The following is a 22098-nucleotide window of genomic DNA, read 5'->3' as shown; positions in this document are numbered from 1 at the left end:
GTAAATGACTAGGTAATATATATGATAAATTAATAAGCATTAATTTGGTTGCAGTTTGTGTTCTTCAATTAAGCAATTTTGAAGTAATTTATTTTTAATAAATTTTAAAAATGAAGATCTGATCCATGATTTTGCATCTCTGGTTGCATTTTTTTTTTAAATTGAAAAAAAATACCACATCATAGAAAACTAGCAGACAAGGACACAATGCCACTAAATAGTAAGCAAAGGGTCAAAAGCCCAACAGTATGCCATAGACACTGAAGAGAGATGCATCAGTTATGCCTGAGCTGACAAGTGCATTCATTTCCAAGTAAAATTCTGATAAAAAAAAAGTGCCGGTTAGCAGATAAGAGATTGTTTTGACAGAATAAGTATGTCCCTGTGGGTAATGAATTCCATTTTAAAGGGGTTCCATGAATATTACTAGAGAAATTACTAGATCTGCAGTGTTCTTGTACCTTACTTGTGATAAGCCTCAGCTTATTTCCTCTTTGAAGAGCATGTAGGTAAAGGAAGGATGCCCTGATGTTTAGTTGAATTGAAAAAAAATGTTTGAATCGGGGGTGTTTATTGCAATCAAGGAAAACCCTACTATATACAAGCTGAAGGCCTTTTGAAGGAAGCTTACCCCTTAAAGCACAGTATCCTTGCAAAGGAAAAACTAATGTGGCTAATGTACACAAACTCTGGGGGAAGATATGGGATGAAACCTGGACTAGGCCTCCTAGAACTGAGAATGAAATCAAAACTCAACATTTAAAAGAATAGTCAAGACAGTGGTGCCCTAGGAAAACTAAAGCTCACTTAAATACCTACACCTGCACGTCCTGAATGGCAGCAGGGTTGTATTTACTTTTACTTGTGATTTTGTAATATCTCATGTCGTGTACCCTATTCATGAATAAGAACCACAAAGCACGAGTCGTATCTAGTTTGTGAACCTAAATTTTGACTGATGCACAACACGTCACTGATGTACCTAAAAGCAACAAGCTGGGATCAACATATAAAATAAAGTATGCCCACTGGCTTATTTACATAGCATATACTGCAAGTGTACGTATTGATTCAAAAAAGAAAATTAAGAGGTAATTCCCTGTCCTTCAGAAACTTACCACTGTTTGGCGGTTGACTTGTATCACCTCATCACCTGCATGGATCTTTCCCGTTCGGTCAGCTGGAGACTGAAAAACAGAACTATGTAAGTTACCTCATACATTTTTATTACTCAAGATTTAAGAGTGAAAATGCATGCTGCAAAAAAGAAAAACACAATTGCATGGTTTGGCCACCACCTCACAGTTTATAGCACGCTCACTTATACAGCTTGCACTGTAACAACTTTCTGACCTGCAAGTTATTCATAGTTGAAAACTAAATTGGGAACAGACTTTTTGCCATTATTTGTCTTTCTGAGATATGATGTGTCATTAATCACATTAGTTTAGTCAAATGCATTCTTAACCAGATCTCCCTAGTAGTGTAGTCTTTATTATAGTTATGAGCTCATACTTTCAGAATCATATGCTGTAAAGCACATGTTCCACATCTTAATGAATTCCAGCCACTGTATACTAGAGTTAAAATTTATCTTTACCACTTGCAAAAAAAAATAAATACATCAAGATTTATTTATTTAATTTGCTTCTGAAAAATAACAAAGAAACTTTCACGTTTATCAGACTAAAAAGCCCCCAAGCTGTGCCCTTGTGTTTTAAACTTCAGGGAAACCAGCAAGAACTCATAGATGAATTATTGGAGAACTTTGTAGCAACAGTAACAGTACATATAAGAACGTTCCCCATCATTCAACATGTGAAAGGCAGCCTGATTTAAAGGTACTAGCGGTACTGTTTAACTCACAATGTATAGAAATACTAGACTGATACTATTTCAAACATATTTACAATAGTAAGGCAAACAGGATATTATGCCAAACGTGTGTGTGTGTATATATATTCATTGCATTCGTAGTCTGTGTCACAATCTGATTGTATGGGTGGTTACCTACCAGGTAACGCTTGTGGTTTGTCAGCAAGTCGGCTAACATCCGCCACGGTGCCCTCATTTCAGTTGCGAGAAGCAGATCATAGAATGATTGAAATAGTTTACTGTAAATAATGCAAAGAGTACGCGACACGTGTTTCGCCCTAATTCTGGGCTCATCAGGCGTACACACTCTACTGCACTCCCTCTCGGGAATCGAACCTCGGACGTCATCACTAGAAGCGAAGCCCCTAACGTTGCGCCACGGCGTGTGGTTCGTTTATTTGACAGCATGTAGATCGGGGTAATTACATTCACGGCATTCGTAGTCTGAATCACAATCTGATTGTATGGGTGGTTACCTACCAGGTAACGCTTGTGGTTGGTCAGCAAGTCGGCTAACATCTGCCACGATGCCCTCAGTTGTGAGAAGCAGATCATAGAATGTTTGAAATAGTTTACTGTCAAATAATGCAAAGAGTACGCGACACGTGTTTCGCCCTAATTCTGGGCTCATCAGGCGTACACACTCACTGCACCCCCCTCTCGGGGAATTGAACCTCGGACGTCAGCACCAGAGGCAAAGCCTCTAACGTTGCACCACAGCGTGTGGTTCATTCATTCGACAGCATGTAGATCGGGGTAATTACATTCATTGCATTCGTAGTCTGTGTCACAATCTGATTGTATGGGTGGTTACCTACCAGGTAACGCTTGTGGTTGGTCAGCAAGTCAGCACCCATACAATCAGATTGTGACACGTGTCGCGTACTCTTTGCATTATTTGACAGTAAACTATTTATATTTATATATATATATATATATATATATATATATATATATATATATATATATATATATATTTGTATAGAGGATCCACAGCTTTAAAAAGAAGGACCAGGTTAATTTAAATCTGTATAGCCATGTCGTTCTCCGTGGGTGCGATTGCATGACCACAGGGAGTTAATGAGGTAGTTGGAGCGAGTTGCACCTGCACATGTGGGTGCGATCGTTCTCAATTGCTTCATTGGCTTCCTGCGCCGTGTAATTAAGATGCTGTGCCCACGGAGGCACGGGAGGATGTGTATATATACGGGTCGGCAGCAGGAAAAAGATGGATAGATCAATCAAGGTGAAGAGAAGGAAAAAGAGGTTAAAGAAAGTGAAAGGCAGTCTTAGCAGGAGGATCTGGCAACCTGTAAGGAGGAGACAGCATGAGCTGGGGCCCTGCGAAGGAGCGTTTGGTTGTGGTGCTGTAGGGGCAAGTCTACCCCACTGAATGTTCGGGTGAGTGGGGTGAGCAAGGCAGGTGTCCTCCCGAGGGATCTGAGGAGCGACTACGTGAGCACGAAAGATGAAGGGAGGAGAGCCGACATCGGGCGGTCTGGCTGCAATGTCCGGAAGCAGTCAAGACGGAGTTCGGCCTAAAGGAGCTCGTTGCTGTGGGGTATTCACCGGCTACGCAAGTTATGGGTGAGCCGGGGAGAATAAGATAAGGAGGCATGCTAAGATCATGAAGAGTGCGACTGCATTTTTAACCTCTGATTTTAAAGGATTTATTTATTGCTTTTATCCCCACTGAACACTTGTTTTTATGGATTATTTATTGAAACCATATGCACTGCACTTTGGACTCTGTTTTGATATTTATTATGGAATAAAAGCACTTTGTCACTTTTTGGAAATTACAATTTTAAAAATGCTGGATAAAGTGCAAAGGTGTGCGACTGTAAGTTACTAGCAAGTTGTGACTGTTAAAAAAATCAAGCTTTCCTGTTGATCTATGAATCCACATTCCAACTGGCTTAATATAGTCTGGGGTCATAGGATATTAATCAGTCCACAACATTGCACATATTAACACTTAACTCTGAGGCAATGTACTGTAGATCTGTCACTTGACCTGACAGTATGCTGTTTGATCGAGTCTCTGAAAAAAACTTATTAGAATCAAATCTTGTGCCAAACAGATAAGAAATGACAATTCTAATGCGCCCTACTACTTCCTTAATCAAACAGATTAATAGCATAGCATGCTGGTCCAATGGTTTGCAGTGCTGTGCAGCACTGAGCCTACTTTTTGCATGGAATTTTCACATTCAAGGGCGGCATGGTGGTGCAGTGGTAGCACTGCTGCCTCACAGTAAGGAGACGGGTTCGCTTCCCGGGTCCTCCCTGCGTGGAGTTTGCATGTTCTCCCTGTGTCTGCGTGGGTTTCCTCTGGGTGCTCCGGTTTCCTCCCACAGTCCAAAGACATGCAGGTTAGGTGCATTGGTGACCCTAAATTGTCCCTAGTGTGTGCTTGGTGTGTGGGTATGTGCCCTGCGGTGGGCTGGCGCCCTGCCTGGGGATTTGTTCCTGCCTTGCGCCCTGTGTTGGCTGGGATTGGCTCCAGCTGACGCCTGTTGACCCTGTGTTAGGATATAGCGGGTTGGATAATGACTGACTGATTTTCACATTTTCTTTGTGTACTGTATGTGCAGGTTGTCTCCACTGTACTCAAATTTAAATGTCAGCTGTAACAGACAACATAAAAGTGTACAAAACGGTTTGCTGCCATGTTGAAACCAACAACAGAGGACACTGTCAGGTTGTTTATTTATATTTTGCCAGTGAAAAGGTATTTAGATTTGAATTTTTCTGCTAAAGAAGCATTTAAACTTTCTATTGTTAAGTAAATGTATTATATTTACAGCCTAACTGAACATAACTTGGATAAAAGTGCCTAGTGTATTTACGATATGTTTAATCATGTGGTTCCACTCCTTGGCTAAAGGAATGTCCATTGGTGATCTAAGTAATCAATCTTCAATTGCCATTGAAATTGCTTATCGGTACAAACCTAATAGGTACCAATAAAGAAACTGGTACATAGTCTTCTTCTGATAATACTGAACATTTGTCAACTCAGCAACAGGCTTAAGAGCAGCATTCACAGACCAATACAGTAATATCTTATATCGATAGCTGCTGTAATGAGTGAAATTTCCAGCAGGCCAAGTTCAGCTTGAGCAATGTAAGGATCTTTTCTCTTTCATCGGCTATGTAAAAAAAACACTTGTGATGTTGCAGCACACAAAAAGAGCATAGTCTGTACAACTTTTAATGTTGGAAGCATTTAAAGAGTTTGTCACAGTGACATTAAGATTGTGGTCAAAGTAGTATAGGCCAGGCCGGCTGTCTTACAGCTGCAGTTACATTTGCTGTATTATAAGCTGTAACACAGATGTGTGTTTTTCTTTAATTTTTTCATGCATCAAGTGTAGCGTGATCTCCATCAACCAGGTTCTCTTCCATATGCCGATAGAAATAGCCCATTTGTTTAAATTTGCTCCCCTTTTCGTCTGGCTTAAAACCAAAAAAACTACCAAATAACTGCATTAGTTTTCTTCTGTGCAAACAAATAATCCATCTTCAGATAGTTGGCCAGTGATTTCTAATTCCTAGTTAGCATGTTCATGTAGCTTACATATGAAAGTTTTTGTTATATGAGAAAGTAAACATTTACTGATTATTATCTCAAAGCAAAAATAATAATTGTGCGTCAAAGCTGGAAATATTGCAATGATAATACCACTATATTGCCCAAGCCCACCCAGGACCCTGTAGCTGTGAGGAATTAGAGCTAATAATTGCACCTTGGTGTTTCCCATATACTAAAACATTTTTCTCCATATTAAACTTGAGTACTAAAATTTGAAGGTTTTTATTATTAGTAAATGAAGTAAATATTTAAACTACTGTATATTTTGTTCAATGCATCTTTATAGTTTACTGAGATGATGCAACTTTCCCTCTAACTAAAATAAAAACAAAGCTTGAAGAGAATAAATGCAAGTGGTCGTGAAGTGTACTTCCTGCTGTTTAATACAAACGGACATCTGCAATTCAATAACCAATGTTCTACACATGCAAACAAGGTAGGAATATGTGGTGCTAACATTTTTACTTCCAGATTATTTCCAAGATAAACTGTTGTCCTGAATTGTTTTTCAAAAAGGTTAAAGGAATGAAAACAGCCAAAAAAAAAAACAATAGCTTTTTCTAAAAATGGAGCAGCTTAAAAAAACTTTATTCACTTTCATGTATCAGTCATTCAGCTGGATATAGTCTGAATTTATTTTAGAACAATATACTGAAACTGTGGCTCAGTTCTACATTTTCTCAGTTCAATGCTCTTTAACATAAGGAAATTTAAAATGGGAAAGCTACTGTGACAAAAAAAGAACTAGTCAGACAGTCTGAAAGATGTCTGAGATATAATGTACCAGAAATTGTTCTTGGCACTCTTTGAAACATGTTAAATAATCTAAGGACAATCATTTACACCAACATACCTAAAAGTGCAAGGAGCAGATTTTTATTTGCATTTTTTCCCATTGCTAGACACATGCATGAATATAACCAGCCTAGAGTGCTTGACTTCATTTCTGCCCTACTTGTTAAAGTCTCATGTTTTCTGTATAGCACCATGGTACCAAAGAGACCTGTGTTAGATTCATGTGCAACTCAAAATTGTTGCAAAAATTCCATATGGACAGTTTCAAGGCAGAGATCTGAAACCAGACTTCTGATACTTACAGGACTGACTATAAACGTGGATTAAAAATATGAAAATTCAAATAATATGGCTTGGTCCATCAGCAGAGGACTTGGAAGATGAAATAACCATTTTCAAATCCTCTTCTGCTCAGAGAAGAAAGAAGTCAATTCCCTTTCTTTTGGTGTAATAGTATACGTGTGGCTATGGAATTGAGATACCTTTTACACCATATAGAATAAAAACCTATTCATAGGGAGTCAAAGTGTATTGTGATGTGAACAAAAAAAAAACAAAAACAAAGGAAATATAGGCAGGTTTGAGAAGTCTTTTGTTTAGGTAATATTAATACACTATGATAGAAAAATGGTTGCACTCAAAAGGAATATTTCAACTGACATAACTAGCACACAAAACCCATGACATTTGAAAAACACATGGGATTGTTAGTGATGGGTAAAATCTTCTTGGTTGACAATCTTAGTGTTTATGCAGTACAGCATGGAGTCATATAGACAAACAGCTCATTAGATACTTTATTGATTGAGAGTCTAAATTGTAATATTACAGCAACTGACAGGAAATACACTTGAGAAAAGACAGAAAAAAATGAATAATAAAGAAGTATAATTAAAATTAACATATTAAAATGGCAGAAGAACACTGTTTAATCAGTGGTTATGTTGAAATGTCTAATATCAGCTGTTAAAACATCTATAATAGCGCACCCTGAAACACTGTTGCAGAATCAGCCTTGTTCAAAATGGCCAGCAAGTTAGCAAACATACTTTTAAGTCTAGAGTTACATGTGTGCTCTTTTACACGCTAGTATGCTGGGGCAGTAGCAGCAAAAAAATATAAAAAGACGTCAAAAATCTTTACAAGTTAAACAGGAACACTGTCTATGTTACAGGCATCTCAGTGGAGTGCAGCTATGTGTGGACAAGTAGTATCCCACTGGAAAATGAAATCAGCCTAACGTGTCACTAAAGGTTATATGATGGGTAATATGTTTTCCCTGGATAGGGTCTGAATAAGCTGTAACCGTAAACATCTGTTCTAGGCAAGTGAAATCCCATTATAGCAACTGCAGTTTTTCAGGTATGCTATTTGAAAATGTTGTCAAGATAACATCATTCACAAGTTGAAGTGGCAAAAGACAGACAGTAGTCCACGTGAAGTTGGAGACAGTGAGCATATAATGGCACACACATCATAAAGACCAGTCTGAATGGATTACCACTTAAGTCACAGGCCCATCAGCAGACCTAGCATCTCTGTAGATGGCAGAAAGCATTGCTGTAGGTACGGTGATTGTTTATCACATGATTCAATAGTCCCTTCCCACCCCGGAGAGAGGATCGCAGGTCCCTCCTCATATGGTACAGTCTTTCTACAATTACACTTGGTACAGTATAGTTACTACTCCAAACACTACATCAATGTCACTTCTGTACAGAAACTCTTGTCTTGTTGACAACTTGGTCTCCACAATTTGTCCCACATCAAACTACTTCCATAATACCTTGAAATAATGCATTTGTTAGTTGATGTGCTGTAGTAACAGACAGTACATGGGTCACCATGATCTGGTCTTATCCAGTCATTGTCTTTTTATGCAGTTAACACATACTTCTTTCTACTGGCCATCATGAGCACATTCAACATACAAACCCAATCATGTGCATACTCATCTTTCATTCTAATTCAACCAAAGCTTCTTGACACAATCCTTTTTCCCCCCACACATATACTGATATACTATATTGTTATTTTCCATAAGAACACACTGATACATACAATTGAGACCACCATTTTATTGTTGTAACTGCACAATTTTGCCTTATTTCATCAGCACACATTAAAATTGAAATCAATGAACAACTACACGAAGCTGATGTTATACCATACGTCAAGAACCAGATTCTCCTTTTTTAAACTTTTCTCTGGTAATGAAGTTTCCATTTAAGTCATTTTAAACAGATCATTTATGTAGTTATTGCTTGAATGAAACTTGATGTTTATTTTCACACAAATTTCAAACTATTAAAAGACATCAAAAGGTGATATAAAGAGCTCCAGTGTATACTCACATGCTCAGTAGTTCCGGTGATAACATGCAGGCCATCATAGGTGGATTTAATATACATTCCCTAAAAACAGAACCATAGTTCATGTGTTAATGTCACTCCACAGTGCTCCTTTTCCTCTCTTGCATTTTATACTGGCTGTACCTAGGAATATTGTATTTTATAACTGACTTCAATGTGCTGGCTTTGTTGCTTATTAGCTTTTACAAATACAAGTTTTTTGCACAATTCCTTTATTTCTGAAGAGGATCCTAGTATCTGTTCCCCTGTATTTTTCCATTTATTTTAATTACTGTATAATATACGAGCGTATTTCATCTTCATGCTGCTTTGCGTTTTAGTCTTGTGTGCCTTCTATAGAGCTCTGTCATGATATATTAAAATTAGATCGACAAATTAGAAATCTTATCAGTCAAATGAAGATCTTAGAACTGAGTGCAGTTATTTTATGAACAAATTTAATAATAAGCTATGGGGGCACAAGACTAAACAATCGACTTCAAGATCTAGAATTTCCAACTCAGACCAAGTCGCATCCTGTCTGGCTTGGCAATTTTACTGACAATCAGCAAATTGTACTTCTTTTAAAAAAAATAATTTAAACCAATCACCTAAACAGAGCCAGCTGCAAAAGTTATAGAACAACTAATATTCTTGCAGAAAACCAACTTAATATAAAGTCTCACACCTTTATTAGCATCATGATCTTGCAGGAACTCCGCCCCAGCTCTACCTAAGCCCCGAGTTTTTGGATTTTCTTTTTCTTAAGATTCCTTTAATTACTAAATGCATCCCAATTTTTGCAATATCAGCCTAACTGGTCAGAGCCACCTTAACTCCGGTTATGACAAATTACTTAGCAGTCTAAGTGGATATGGCAGCCTCCTTAGCCATAATAAAAGGACTAAAGACAAATTCAGTTCTTCTCTGAGGCAGTGTGGCCATTCCATCTTGCTAGCAAAGAGTTGACTCTTTTATTTTATGTTTATTAACTATTTCTGTTGGTATTTTCTTTCCTGGTGTTTGGATTTTGATTATGTTTTCTTAATAAATATTATAATTTAGTAATTTTTCATTTGTTTATTACAAAGATTTAGGTGAGGGTTGTCGTATTCCTGGATGTGCATAATATGCAATTCTGGCAGCTAAGCTAGTATTGGTTATGATTTCCATTAGACCTTTATTAAAGAACTAGCTGCATTGCTCATCTAAGACAGGTTGAAATCTAAGTAATCAATGTGGAACTCAGCATTGACATTTGGTATGGGATTTATAACATCAGTGTTATAATGTTTGTGATGCACCATCTATTTGAATGACTGAGACATACCAACAGGACAGACAGACACTTATGCTTTTATTAAAGTGGACTCAGATTTAGATGCCAATGTATTTTATAATTATAGACTAAATTCATATATAATTGTTCTTATAGGCCTTTGAAAACAAAGAAAACAGCAGGCAAACATCAGTAACAATACAACAATAAAACCCATCTAAGCTTCAGGGATACCTGATGCAGTAAAGTTCTTGTAATACTTATTTTTTCCACATATCATTGATATGCTCAGTATAGTTCTAGTTTTCAGTCATTGCCACAATAAAATCAAGTGCACTAACACACTGCAAGCCAGGTCTGTCTATCCAAACCAACTGACAGAAGGCTGAAATACTGAATTATAATATTTTCATTTTGCTGAATTTCTTGAAATTAGGTGTGACCTTTGGCATTAAGCTACATGGTATTACTGCGCTAACAAACCTTTTCAAGCAAAGAAACAGAGGAAAATTAAGGTTCTATCTTAGTATGCAAGAGAGTGAGAAGCTATTTAATGTATCTGTTTAAAGGACATTTTATATACTACTGTCACATTACTCTGATTATTTTATTTGCATCTTTCAGTCAGTTATTATCCAACCCGCTATATCCTAACACAGGGTCACGGGAGTCTGCTGGAGCCAATCCCAGCCAGCACAGGGCTCAAGGCAGGAAAAACCCTGGGCAGGGCACCAGCCCACCGCAGGGCACACACACACACACACACACACACACACACACACACCAAGCACACACTAGGGACAATTTAGGATCGCCAAAGCACCTAACCTGCATGCACTTCATTTAAAATGATAGCATATTAAGTATAGCTATTGTATAATAAGAATAATTACAACCTACAACACAATCATAAGATGGAGACCTTCTTACAGTTCTAAGCATTAAATCAAACTCATTATGAAGGAAGAACTTTAAGCTATAGGGCTCCCTGACTAGAATTTTGTCTGATAGTGTAATGAATTTTCATACAAACTCAACAATTCAAACTAAGCTTTATAATTCGTTAATTTAGAAAATATATGCCTTAGAGCTGCTCTTTATTTTATTCATACTATATGAATATGTATCTATCTACGTTAACAATGTGACAATCAATACTCTTCCAATAATGGCAATTACTATCAGCATTTGTTCTCAGCTTCTTGCTTTTGCACTTTAACCACTGCTCCACTGACTATGTTGCTACCAAACTATGGAACAAAACATTAGAGCAGTAGTTTCTAAGTTCTGCCCTTTATAACTCTTGTGGCATCAGTGTTTTTATTCCATCCTGTTTCCACAGATGTTCCCAAAATTTGGACTGGAAACTGCTGTTAAGAGTTTTGGAAAATTAATGGCATTAAAGGTGCTAGATGCAATGATTATTATTGTATGATTGTGCCAAAACATTTTGACATCAGGAGTACTGCAGTGAATTGTATAATGACCATGATGGTGCTCAGAAATTACTTATCCTAAGTCAAGAAGGTGTTGATTGTATACTAAGGACCTGTAGCCAACAGAAGTTTATTTTCTCCATAAATTGTGTTAACTCAAAGTTTTCTTTTATCTTTACTTTGCTGCCAGGTAGCTACTAATCTCTTATCTTCTGACATTCTAATTTAAAAAATCATCTTTTTTTGAGAATTACAAAATACATAAGTCTATATTTTTATTAGTATGAAGTTTCATATATTTGTTTGTAATAGCAAAGTATTTAAGAAAGTGCAGAGTAGGCTCTTTTTCCTTATGAGACTGTGTTCCTTTAACGTGAGTACTGATATCCTTTGCATCTTCTACAACTCTGCAATGGCCAGAGTAATTTTCTATGCTGTGGTGTGCTGGGCCGGTGACATCACTTGAAGACAGGCCTACTGAATCAACAAGGTAACTGGCAGGTTCAGTTATGAGACACATTTTGGATACCCTGGAAGTCGTAGCGAAGGAGAGATATAAAAATGAGTGTCTTATGAATAATACTGCAAATCCTCTTTCTGACATACTAACAGATTACGCTCAGCCACAATTATTTAGCATGAATGTGTCAAGATGCGCTACTGGGGCTCCTTTATACAAAAAGCATTAGCCTGTGTAATACCTGTGTGACTGTAACTGCCAAGTCAGAAGTTCTCTTTCTTTTCAGTCATTCCAGTGTGTGTTAGGACCAAAGTGTGTGTACACATTTATTCATTTATTTAATGAGCTTCTGTAAAAAGCCAAATTTCCCACTGGAGACAAATAAAATTCTATCTAATGTTATGCAAATATTACATTGCATTAAAGATCTATCTATCTATCTTTCTTTTCCATTACCATTTCTCTGATGCCATTGGAGATCTGTAGCTCTGTACAAGTTCTCTCAGCATGTCTTCTATGGCCATGGCCTCCTCATGGCCTTCTCATAACTTCACTGTAATTTAATCCTGATACTCTGTATATCCAATTCATTATAATAACTATTCATTGTGGCTCTAAAACTGTACTAACCCCTACTCTCTCTTCTGTTTCCTTTTCCGGTGTCCTTTTGGTGGTGGCGCAACTCAAAGCACCGAGATGTTCCAACAGTGACAGATTAAAAGCCAGAAGTCTGCATGACCATCATCATCAAGTCCTTCCATGAGAACCCTAAATACAAAGGGGACTATTTCATTTATGTTAGGTAGAATGCCCAGAGGGGACTTGGCGGTCTCGTGGCCTGGAACCCCTGCAGATTTTATTTTTTTTCTATTTTTTTGTTTTTTCTGTCCCCCCTGGCCATCAGACCTTACTCTTTTTCTATGTTAACTAATGTTGTCTTATTTTAATTTTGTCTTTTATTATTTTGTCTTTTATTTTTATTTTATTTTCTTCATTATGTAAAGCACTTTGAGCTACTTTTTTGTATGAAAATGTGCTATACAAATAAATGTTGTTCTTGTTGTTGTTCTAAGAGAGCTCTAGCTAAAAATAAATTAAACTGACTATCACTTGGACATAAATATTCTTGCTAATTTAGCAGCTTATTTGGTGTTCATAAATGGCTAACATTTTTTTAAACTTTAAAATAATTAATTTCAAAGAAAAAACTAACAAATATGACTCAGTGAAAAAATTCTTACCAGTCCTTCCCCTTGCCGGACATTGGTTAGATGAACCTCTTCTACACAGGCACACTGGCTCATTAGAGGGTCAGAGGTGGTCCTCATGGTCTGATCACAAATTCCATTCAAAACCTTGGACTACAAATTGGATAGAATGGTTAAGTCAGAGTAAAAAAATAAAATAAAATTCACCACATTAACACCAGGAAAGCACATTATTTGGCAATATGAAGTTACATGGTTTTATTAATTTTTTTGTACCATGCTTTGTGTAGTTAGACTACACTAGACTGTAGGTTTTTTTACTCTGCTCAGGCATGCAAACCTTACTGTATAGGGTCACTTTTTACAGAACCCTGCAACCTAAATTACTTAAGATTTGAAATAGCTTAACTGATAAAAATGTCAATACCTTCATTTAAAAGTGCAAAACTTGAAGAGGAAATACCCTTTGCTCTCATTACTTCTGTTATTTTCTTTCTGGCCATGCAAACCCTGACTACAATTTATGTCCAAGGCAATTTTGCGGGAGAATACTGCCATGTTGCTTGCTAACTGCAGTATTCTCTAGTAAAATGACATTCATGTGATCACCCTGAATCAGTAAGGTATACTGATAAACCAGCATAATAGGACAATTTTAGTCCATAATAGTATTAAAGCACAACTGCATATGGGTGTCACACCTGAGGGTTTGTGTTACATATTTCCAAACAGTAACCACAGCTAATACTTATGGTAAGTTAAAACAGATCATTTATGGGATATCTGCTGTGGTTTCTCACTTGAAGCAAACCAAAAGGTTATAAAACAGTGCAGATAATAGGGCCACTGTCAAATACCATTTTACATGATCACTGAACAGGAAAGTGGTGCAGACATAGTGTATGGTGAGGAACACAACCCATAGCTGCTATTGTGATCATTACTGTGATGTTAAAATAGGCATGTTTTAAAAATGTACCTATTTTTCTTTAATTATTTAAGATGAATACTGCTACTATGGTTCAAGCCAGAATAAACCATTATCATGTTTTTCTTTGAGATTGGCTATATGTTGTGTCATCACAGGTAAAGTCAGAAAACTTGTTCCCTTCACCTAGATGTTTTCACTTTTTATATCATTCTGTTGCAATATATTGATGTTGTCAAGGTTTTTGTTTAATCCCTTCACTTGTGTTTTAAAGTGACATTAGCACATTTTCATCTCACACTGAAAACAATTTACTTTTGTAACATGATCTTTACAAAATTAACTTTGCAGTTAAAAAGTATATAGATATGAGGTACGAAAACATTTACAAAAGAATGGTTTTTGATCAATTGCAGCAAGTTTTCTAAAGCTGCAAATTTACTTGTTAAGAAGTCTTGCTCAACAGCTATTTAAATTTAGCAGCTATGCAAAACTGTAGTGTGATTTAAATTTATGTTAGGAGGTATAATTCCATGGAAATCAGATTGTGGTTTTCCCTTAACATACATAATCTTGTTTTAAGCCGATACTTGTGTCAGATGAGAAGGTTATTAAAGGTTACTAGAGACAAGCTTGGTGGTCTAATGTCCAAAACTCTACAGAATATTCTTCAGTTTTTTCATACATAAACCTACTCATAAAGGTATAACAACATAAAGAATAGCAGTTCTGTTCTTGCAGTGACACAATAATGCATTACAGAACAGGTGAACATCTTATGCAATGTTAGAAAGAACAGCTACATCATATACCAAAAAAGGCCGAACATATGATAGTATTAAAAATTGTCAATGCAAAGGCAAATATCTTCCGCTAACAAAACAGTCTATTCAGGTACTGTGTTTGTGACTTTCAGTCTGAATGTGTGTATTAATATGTCTGCAGAAAGACAGCACAGCTTTGAGTGGTTTGAGTAGGTGGGTGGACCCAGACCTAATGGACACCTTGCAAAATGTATCAAGCTAAAAAAGCAATATGATCATAGATGTTATTGATCAGCTAGACCAAATATCTACAGGAGCAAATATCTGGAGAAAAGATCATTACTCATCATCCATCTTCCCATACAAATTATACAACCACCGTAAGGGGATGGTGGGTGAGGGGAAACACAGGCCACCATTTCAACTACAGATAAACTAAAGTGTGTACTTACAACATCAAGGATTTTGTCCTCCATTTCCAAAACAGTGCAATCCTGGAAGAAACATATAGAATATACAGTATATACTATTTATTATTGCATTTTCAAATACGGCACCTGTACCAATTACAATGCACGATTTTTCAAAAGATAAACTGTCATTAGCCTCCTAAAGTTACAAAAAGTGATCTGAAACACCAAGGCTAAGATTAATATCAGACAGCTACACTTCAATGTAAAAATGGTTATTGTACATGACTTTTTTTTTTTTATAGATTGTGGATAATTTTCATTAAAGTTTGATTACTGTGGAGCACAGTGTGAGATAAGTAGACACAGAGTAGAGACAGTCACAAGTAAATTCATACTGGTTTAGAAACCACCGGTCCTGTTTCTGACATACACAGCAACTCAATCCAACCTGTCTGCGACTCGCACTGACAAAATAAAAATGTTCAAGTTTGTCTTAAGTCGTAGGGTAGGGTTTGTGTGTGTCAGAGCTGACACCAATGAATGCTCAACCTGGAAGTATAAAGCATATAATTCACATATGAGGAATAAGGAACATGGGTTTTTTGAACCTGACAAAAAGAAGTGATGCTTTTCTGTTTGATAGTGTGTATTAAGTACCATGGCAAAACAGATCAACTAACTGTATCTGTAAAGACTGCATGGTCACTGGCTCCGTCAGGCAGCATGCTATTGACTGTCAGAAAAAGGGGCGTGCTTACAATAGTTTGGAAATGGGAAACTACACCAGAAAGTTGACATGCAGCCATATGAGATCAGCTGAAGTCAAGCAACGAGATCAGTCATCAAATTTGATATCCCCTCCGACTACAACTCATGTAATGTGACATTGGCTTTACACAGAATCAGAAATATGTATACTGTATGTATTGTACCCCTCCTGATATCATGAACATGGCGCTGTGGAGGGGCTTTTTGCCTTAGTGACCTTTACAATTGTGTTGTGTTGTTTGGAGATTTTGCTCCTAAGAAAGAGGTCAGACAAAGAAAAATTAATTAATGATCATCACTGTGGTCTCACATCAACACAAGTATTACTGACAGATTATTTAACACTCTCCATAGTGGGCCCAGAAGACACAAAAATAAATTCTGAGGGCAGTGTGCAAATCTGCATAACAATAAATGTTGCCAACACCAAAACACATTTCTTTTTTTAAAACAGAAGGTTGTACTCTTTCTCACTGCATAATAAATTTTAGTGCTACCAACCACCAGGGAGCTTCACTTTACAACATAAAAGAATAAAAAATAGTAAAACGATGCATTTCCCTGGCTGTTCTTCAAAAATAACCCATTGCCTGTTTAGTAATGGATATAATATGATTTACAATGTAAAAAGGCAAGAGGCAATCTTGCCTGTAATTTACTTTCCATATTACTGTCATATGGAAAAAACATTGTTCCTTTTTCATTCGTAATATAATCTTCTAAATCCCATTTAATCCAATTTAGTGGGGGTAGGGGTGGGGGGATGGTTCGGGCCAGTATCAAGCATGTGGTAGACACCATACGTGGAAGGAGCATTAGTCCATCACAGGGCACCTTCACACACAACCCCCACCATTATATTCACACTTAGACCAACAAAGAGTAATTGAACTAACACATGTATCTTTGAGAAGACAAAAACCTACACAGAAACAGGAAGAAAGTGCAAACAAACTTCTGCATGCAATAAGCCCCTGTCCCCACTCTAAATTCACCTTAAAAACATATTTTTAAAATTGTAAAAAATTGATAGGTCATGTAGCTAATTAATTATAATGTTCCCCTCTTTTTTTCCAGGTTTATGACTACTAATATAGTGCAATTATATTAAAGTAAATAAAGCCCACTGGATTCTTGGTGGTGGGCCACTGAGATGAATTTGCTGACTGCAGTTGTGTGTCTGTATAAACAACCATTCCAACCCCCCCACTTTGGCTAAAGTATTCTTTTGAGTTTCAGTATAGTGTAGAAGAAAACATTAACACAGCAATGTGAAAGATTCAGAGAACAATCAAACCTGTTGAACTGTGGTCGTGAGATCCAGGCAGAGCTGAATGATTTTATTCTTTGTTGATGAGAAATCACTGATCCCTGTGAGTGGTGTTCTGGAATGAAAAGCAGAGAAAAAAAGTAAATAAATTGCTGCAAATATCTTCATTGCCATGAATAATCTGATGTCCATGTATGATGAAAATATTTACACGCTGGTTTACTGATGACAGGATTAAGCCCTTTACAGTGAAAACTGAAATATTCTGTTTCATCAGAGCTTTAAGAAGGGTTGCCTATGCAGAGGGATTCAAGAGATTCAATTTTTAAAGTTTATAAAATATGTCGTAAAAATGTTTAAACAGTAGAAGCAGTTGAGGTAAAGCGGTCATGGACTGAAACAACCCTTCATTCACAGAGCTCATAAAGATGTTTAATCAAACAAAAACAAATCCTGCTTTTTGTTGAGGAGGGATTCACACATTGCAAAGGTTGGTCAGTCTATCACTGATGTCACAAATGACCTGGGATTTTTGTTTGTCTATGGAACAATGCAGCTAGAAATGCTGCAACAATGAACAATGACAAAGAAGAATGAAAAATTTTGACCACGCCAGTAAGGGGAAAAAAAACATGAAGTATCAAGCGCCTTTATTGTTCTACAAATATTTATTACTGGGGTTATGACATTAGCATGATACAAGAATGTCCTTCCTATGATTCTTTTGCTTGCTTTATGATGTAGCATACTTTTCTCAGAAAATTTCAAACATGTCAAAAATATCACAACAAAAATCAGTATTTTGTAGAGAATTTGGAGAATGCAGAAGGCATTAACAGAAAGCTTCAAAATTTCTTGCACAGTGCAAGGTGATTTTTGACTTCTACTAATGGCACTCCAATTTCATTATTATCCTGGAGAGAAAAAAAAACTGCACAGTACAATCACGTATTTCAAATTCTGTTGTCATGTATTGTGGAAACTAGTGAGTTATCACTGCATATCTGTATTGGTTTGCACTAACACAACTACACTTACTCTCATCACTTTTAAACTAGACATTTATTTGTTAAAAAGCAAGAGACTATAAACAAATCAGCATGAGTGACAGGACCTATTAAAAACATCATTGACATAACTAGTTTGACTCAAAATGAAGAGCATAAAAAAGAAGAGTAATATTAACAATACAGCAAGTTATAAATATTTAAAGGAAGACTGAACTAAATCAAAAATCAGAATAAGAGTTTTAGATTCTGGGTTTGGCAAATCTTATTGCACTAAAGATTCATTTTTTAGTGTTTCCCACTAGAAAATCCAGAAAGTACATTTCTGATCAAAGCTGAAAAACAAAAAGAAATGGGAGTTGGCATAACCTAGAAACATCTACTCATGTAAAGGTGGGCCACTGATCTATATTACTTCTAAAACAGGTTAAATTATGATATATAATTCAAGCCCATAACCAGGTTAAAATTGCAAATGTGTGGAAGTTGCTGCATTTATTAATTTGGCCAAAGGTTTTACCCAAAGTGACATACAAATCACATGGGTATAGTATAATTAAAAATCTCCATTGCAAAATGTTACATATTCACCAAAAATAAAAAGAATGAAAGAATACCAAACATATAAAGTTTTATAAGTTTATTAGATGTGTATCTATTTTCAAAAATAAATCTCAAAAAGTACACCATTCAGAAAAAAAATATTGTGGTTAATTTTATTTATAAAAAATAAAATAAATGAAAACAAATTTTAATATACGTAATAAAAGAAGAACTAAAGGCATACTTAAAATGAAAATACAGGTTGCTTGGAAAGCAAGACAAAGTTGAGGTGCAAGCAAAAGCAAAAATACCTTCAAAAGAATGGCACAAAGATAGCATCAAGCAGTCTGACAAGAAAATTGTGAAAAAGCTTATGAGTCTCTCTGTAGGACATACAGTAAATCACTCTTAACAGTACAAACTCTCAGTACTGATATGCTGCTCCAAATGAAAATGAACACAGAGTGCACACAAATTCTCAACAGTCTCCATTTTTCCACTGTTGCTCAATTGCCAATATTTGACAAATCAGTAATTTTAAGCACAAAGCAAGTCTGTTATAGACAATTCAATAAAAGTTCACTATTAAATTTATATGTATAGTGAATGAAACAAAATCTCTAAATGATACAAGACAAGTGATAAGTGGCTCGTGAAATGTGACAATAGCACAGGACATGAAGCATTTCTAATACTTTTTACAGAATTTGTCATTTTACACTATGTCCTAAAACCATATGTACACAGTGTACACAATTAACTTTGACTTATAAATTCTATACTGAAACAGTGTATGCTATTCAATATACAGTGCATATGATGCATTTATTTCAGTACAGTGTACACAGTTAGGAATTCATTTACTCCTGGACAGTGCCTTATACTAAATGGCACTTCATTCAGAGATTAACAATGAATAACTAAATAACTTGAGAAAAATAAAAAAAAATAAACCTCACTCTGTCATCTTGGATATTTGGAAGACACTGATTGGCTGAAAGGTATTTCTAGTAGTTTATATTATAAGTGGGTTAGGAAGATGGATGGATAGATGAATGGGATATGAAGCATTTATCTCATTCTGAAATTAAAGCATACATTTTAACATGCTGAACAGTAAGATGTGTCATGTTTTACTAAAATATGATTTCAGTAAAAAAATAAAAATTGTTCAGTGACACAAAGAGAATCACTATTCAACCTGCAACATCATCCTCTGTTACTACCCCAGTATGATAACTCAGTTTAGATTTAAAGAATGCTGCTGTTAAAATCTATTTGACACTAAGCAACTTGAACAGGCAACTAACAGATTAATGTAAAAATGAAGAGAGACTGGGGTGTACAAATTACTCAGTTTCATACTTATCATGATTTAAAAACATATACAAATTAAACAAGGCTAATAATATTTTTCATTTGAAAGGTAGGCAGTAATAGAAAACACAGTTCAAATAAGATAAATGCAACAATAAAAGGAATGTACATTATTACAATAAAAAGAATCTAAAATTACACTCTAATTGACTAGTACTGCAACCAGGACTGGATCCTAGCTTGTGCCAAATTCTACTAAACAAAGGCTCAGTGGTACAAAAAGCAGTTTAAAAAATACAGCTGTAGAAATTATCTAAAAATAACAAAATAAGTGTGCGCTACTTTCTGACAGTTAGTGATAGTCAGTCAGGTCAATATTAATATAGCAAAATGATTATAAATCTGGCTCCAAATATGCAGGAGGACCATGCAATTGAAGCACTACTAGAATGTCCACCTTTTTCAAAATAAATGAAAAGGTAAAAATTCCAAAGTCACTATGAGCTCACAACAAGTAGCAAACCACGGGTGAGACCTCAGCAGGATTTACTGCTCTATTATATTATATATATACATACATACAGGTGCTGGTCATAAAATTAGGATATCATGATAAAGTTGATTTATTTCAGTAATTCCATTCAAAAAGTGAAACTTGTATATTAGATTCATTCATTACACACAGACTGATGTATTTCAAATGTTTATTTCTTTTAATGTTGATGATTATAACTGACAACTAATGAAAGTCCCAAATTCAGTATCTCAGAAAATTAGAATATCAATTAAGACCAATGCAAAAAAAGGATTTTTAGAAATGTTGGCCAACTAAAAGGTATGAACATGAAAAGTATGAGCATGTACAGCACTCAATATTTAGCTGGGGCTCCTTTGGCCTGGATTACTGCAGCAATGTGGCGTGGCATGGAGTCGATCAGTCTGTGGCATAGATTTTCTATGGGGTTAAGGTCAGGCGAGTTTGCTGGCCAATCAAGGACAGGGATACCATGGTCCTTAAACCAGGTACTGGTAGCTTTGGCACTGTGTGCAGGTGCCAGGTCCTGTTGGAAAATGAAATCTGCATCTCCATAAAGTTTGTCAGCAGCAGGAAGCATGAAGTGCTCTAAAACTTCCTGGTAGACAGCTGCGTTGACCTTGGATCTCAGAAAACACAATGGAACAACACCAGCAGATGACATGGCACCCCAAACCATCACTGACTGTGGAAACTTTAAACTGGACCTCACGCAACGTGGATTCTGTGCCTCTCCTCTCTTCCTCCAGACTCTGGGACCTTGATTTCCAAAGGAAATGCAAAATTTACTTTCATCAGAGAACATAACTTTGGACCACTCAGCAGCAGTCCAAAGGCGAGACGCTTCTGACGCTGTCTCTTGTTCAAGAGTGGCTTGACACAAGGAATGCGACAGCTGAAACCCATGTCTTGCATACGTCTGTGCGTGGTGGTTCTTGAAGCACTGACTCCAGCTGCAGTCCACTCTTTGTGAATCTCCCCCACATTTTTGAATGGGTTTTGTTTCACAATCCTCTCCAGGGTGCGGTTATCCCTATTGCTTGTACACTTTTTTCTACCACATCTTGTCCTTCCCTTCGCCTCTCTATTAATGTGCTTGGACACAGAGCTCTGTGAACAGCCAGCCTCTTTAGCAATGACCTTTTGTGTCTTGCCCTCCTTGTGCAAGGTGTCAATGGTCGTCTTTTGGACAACTGTCAAGTCAGCAGTCTTCCCCATGATTGTGTAGCCTACAGAACTAGACTGAGAGACCATTTAAAGGCTTTTGCAGGTGTTTTGAGTTAATTAGCTGATTAGAGTGTGGCACCAGGTGTCTTCAATATTGAACCTTTTCACAATATTCTAATTTTCCAAGATACTGAATTTGGGACTTTCATTAGTTGTCAGTTATAATCATCAACATTAAAAGAAATAAACATTTGAAATACATCAGTCTGTGTGTAATGAATGAATCTAATATACAAGTTTCACTTTTTGAATGGAATTACTGAAATAAATCAACTTTGTCATGATATTCTAATTTTATGACCAGCACCTGTGTATATATATATA

General features: G+C 36.3%; 1 protein-coding gene across 3 annotated transcripts in view; it reads right to left on the bottom strand.

Moving 5' to 3' along the window:
- The window catches only part of ipcef1 (interaction protein for cytohesin exchange factors 1), a 315976-nt gene that overhangs the window by 201523 nt on the left and 92355 nt on the right, over positions 1 to 22098 (bottom strand). For all 3 annotated transcript variants that reach the window (XM_028797427.2, XM_028797428.2, XM_051925198.1), the window contains exons 4-8: positions 17173 to 17260; positions 15147 to 15188; positions 13036 to 13155; positions 8623 to 8682; positions 1119 to 1187 (exon numbers count right to left, since the gene is read on the bottom strand). In XM_028797427.2, coding sequence (XP_028653260.1) covers positions 1119 to 1187; positions 8623 to 8682; positions 13036 to 13155; positions 15147 to 15188; positions 17173 to 17260 — 379 coding nt within the window. The remainder of the gene's footprint in view (positions 1 to 1118; positions 1188 to 8622; positions 8683 to 13035; positions 13156 to 15146; positions 15189 to 17172; positions 17261 to 22098) is intronic.

This window comes from Erpetoichthys calabaricus, chromosome 3 (genome assembly GCF_900747795.2).
Source record: "Erpetoichthys calabaricus chromosome 3, fErpCal1.3, whole genome shotgun sequence".
Lineage (NCBI taxonomy): Eukaryota > Metazoa > Chordata > Cladistia > Polypteriformes > Polypteridae > Erpetoichthys > Erpetoichthys calabaricus.
The sequence above is the reverse complement of the archived record's forward strand: the minus strand, read 5'-3'. Positions and strand labels throughout refer to the sequence as shown.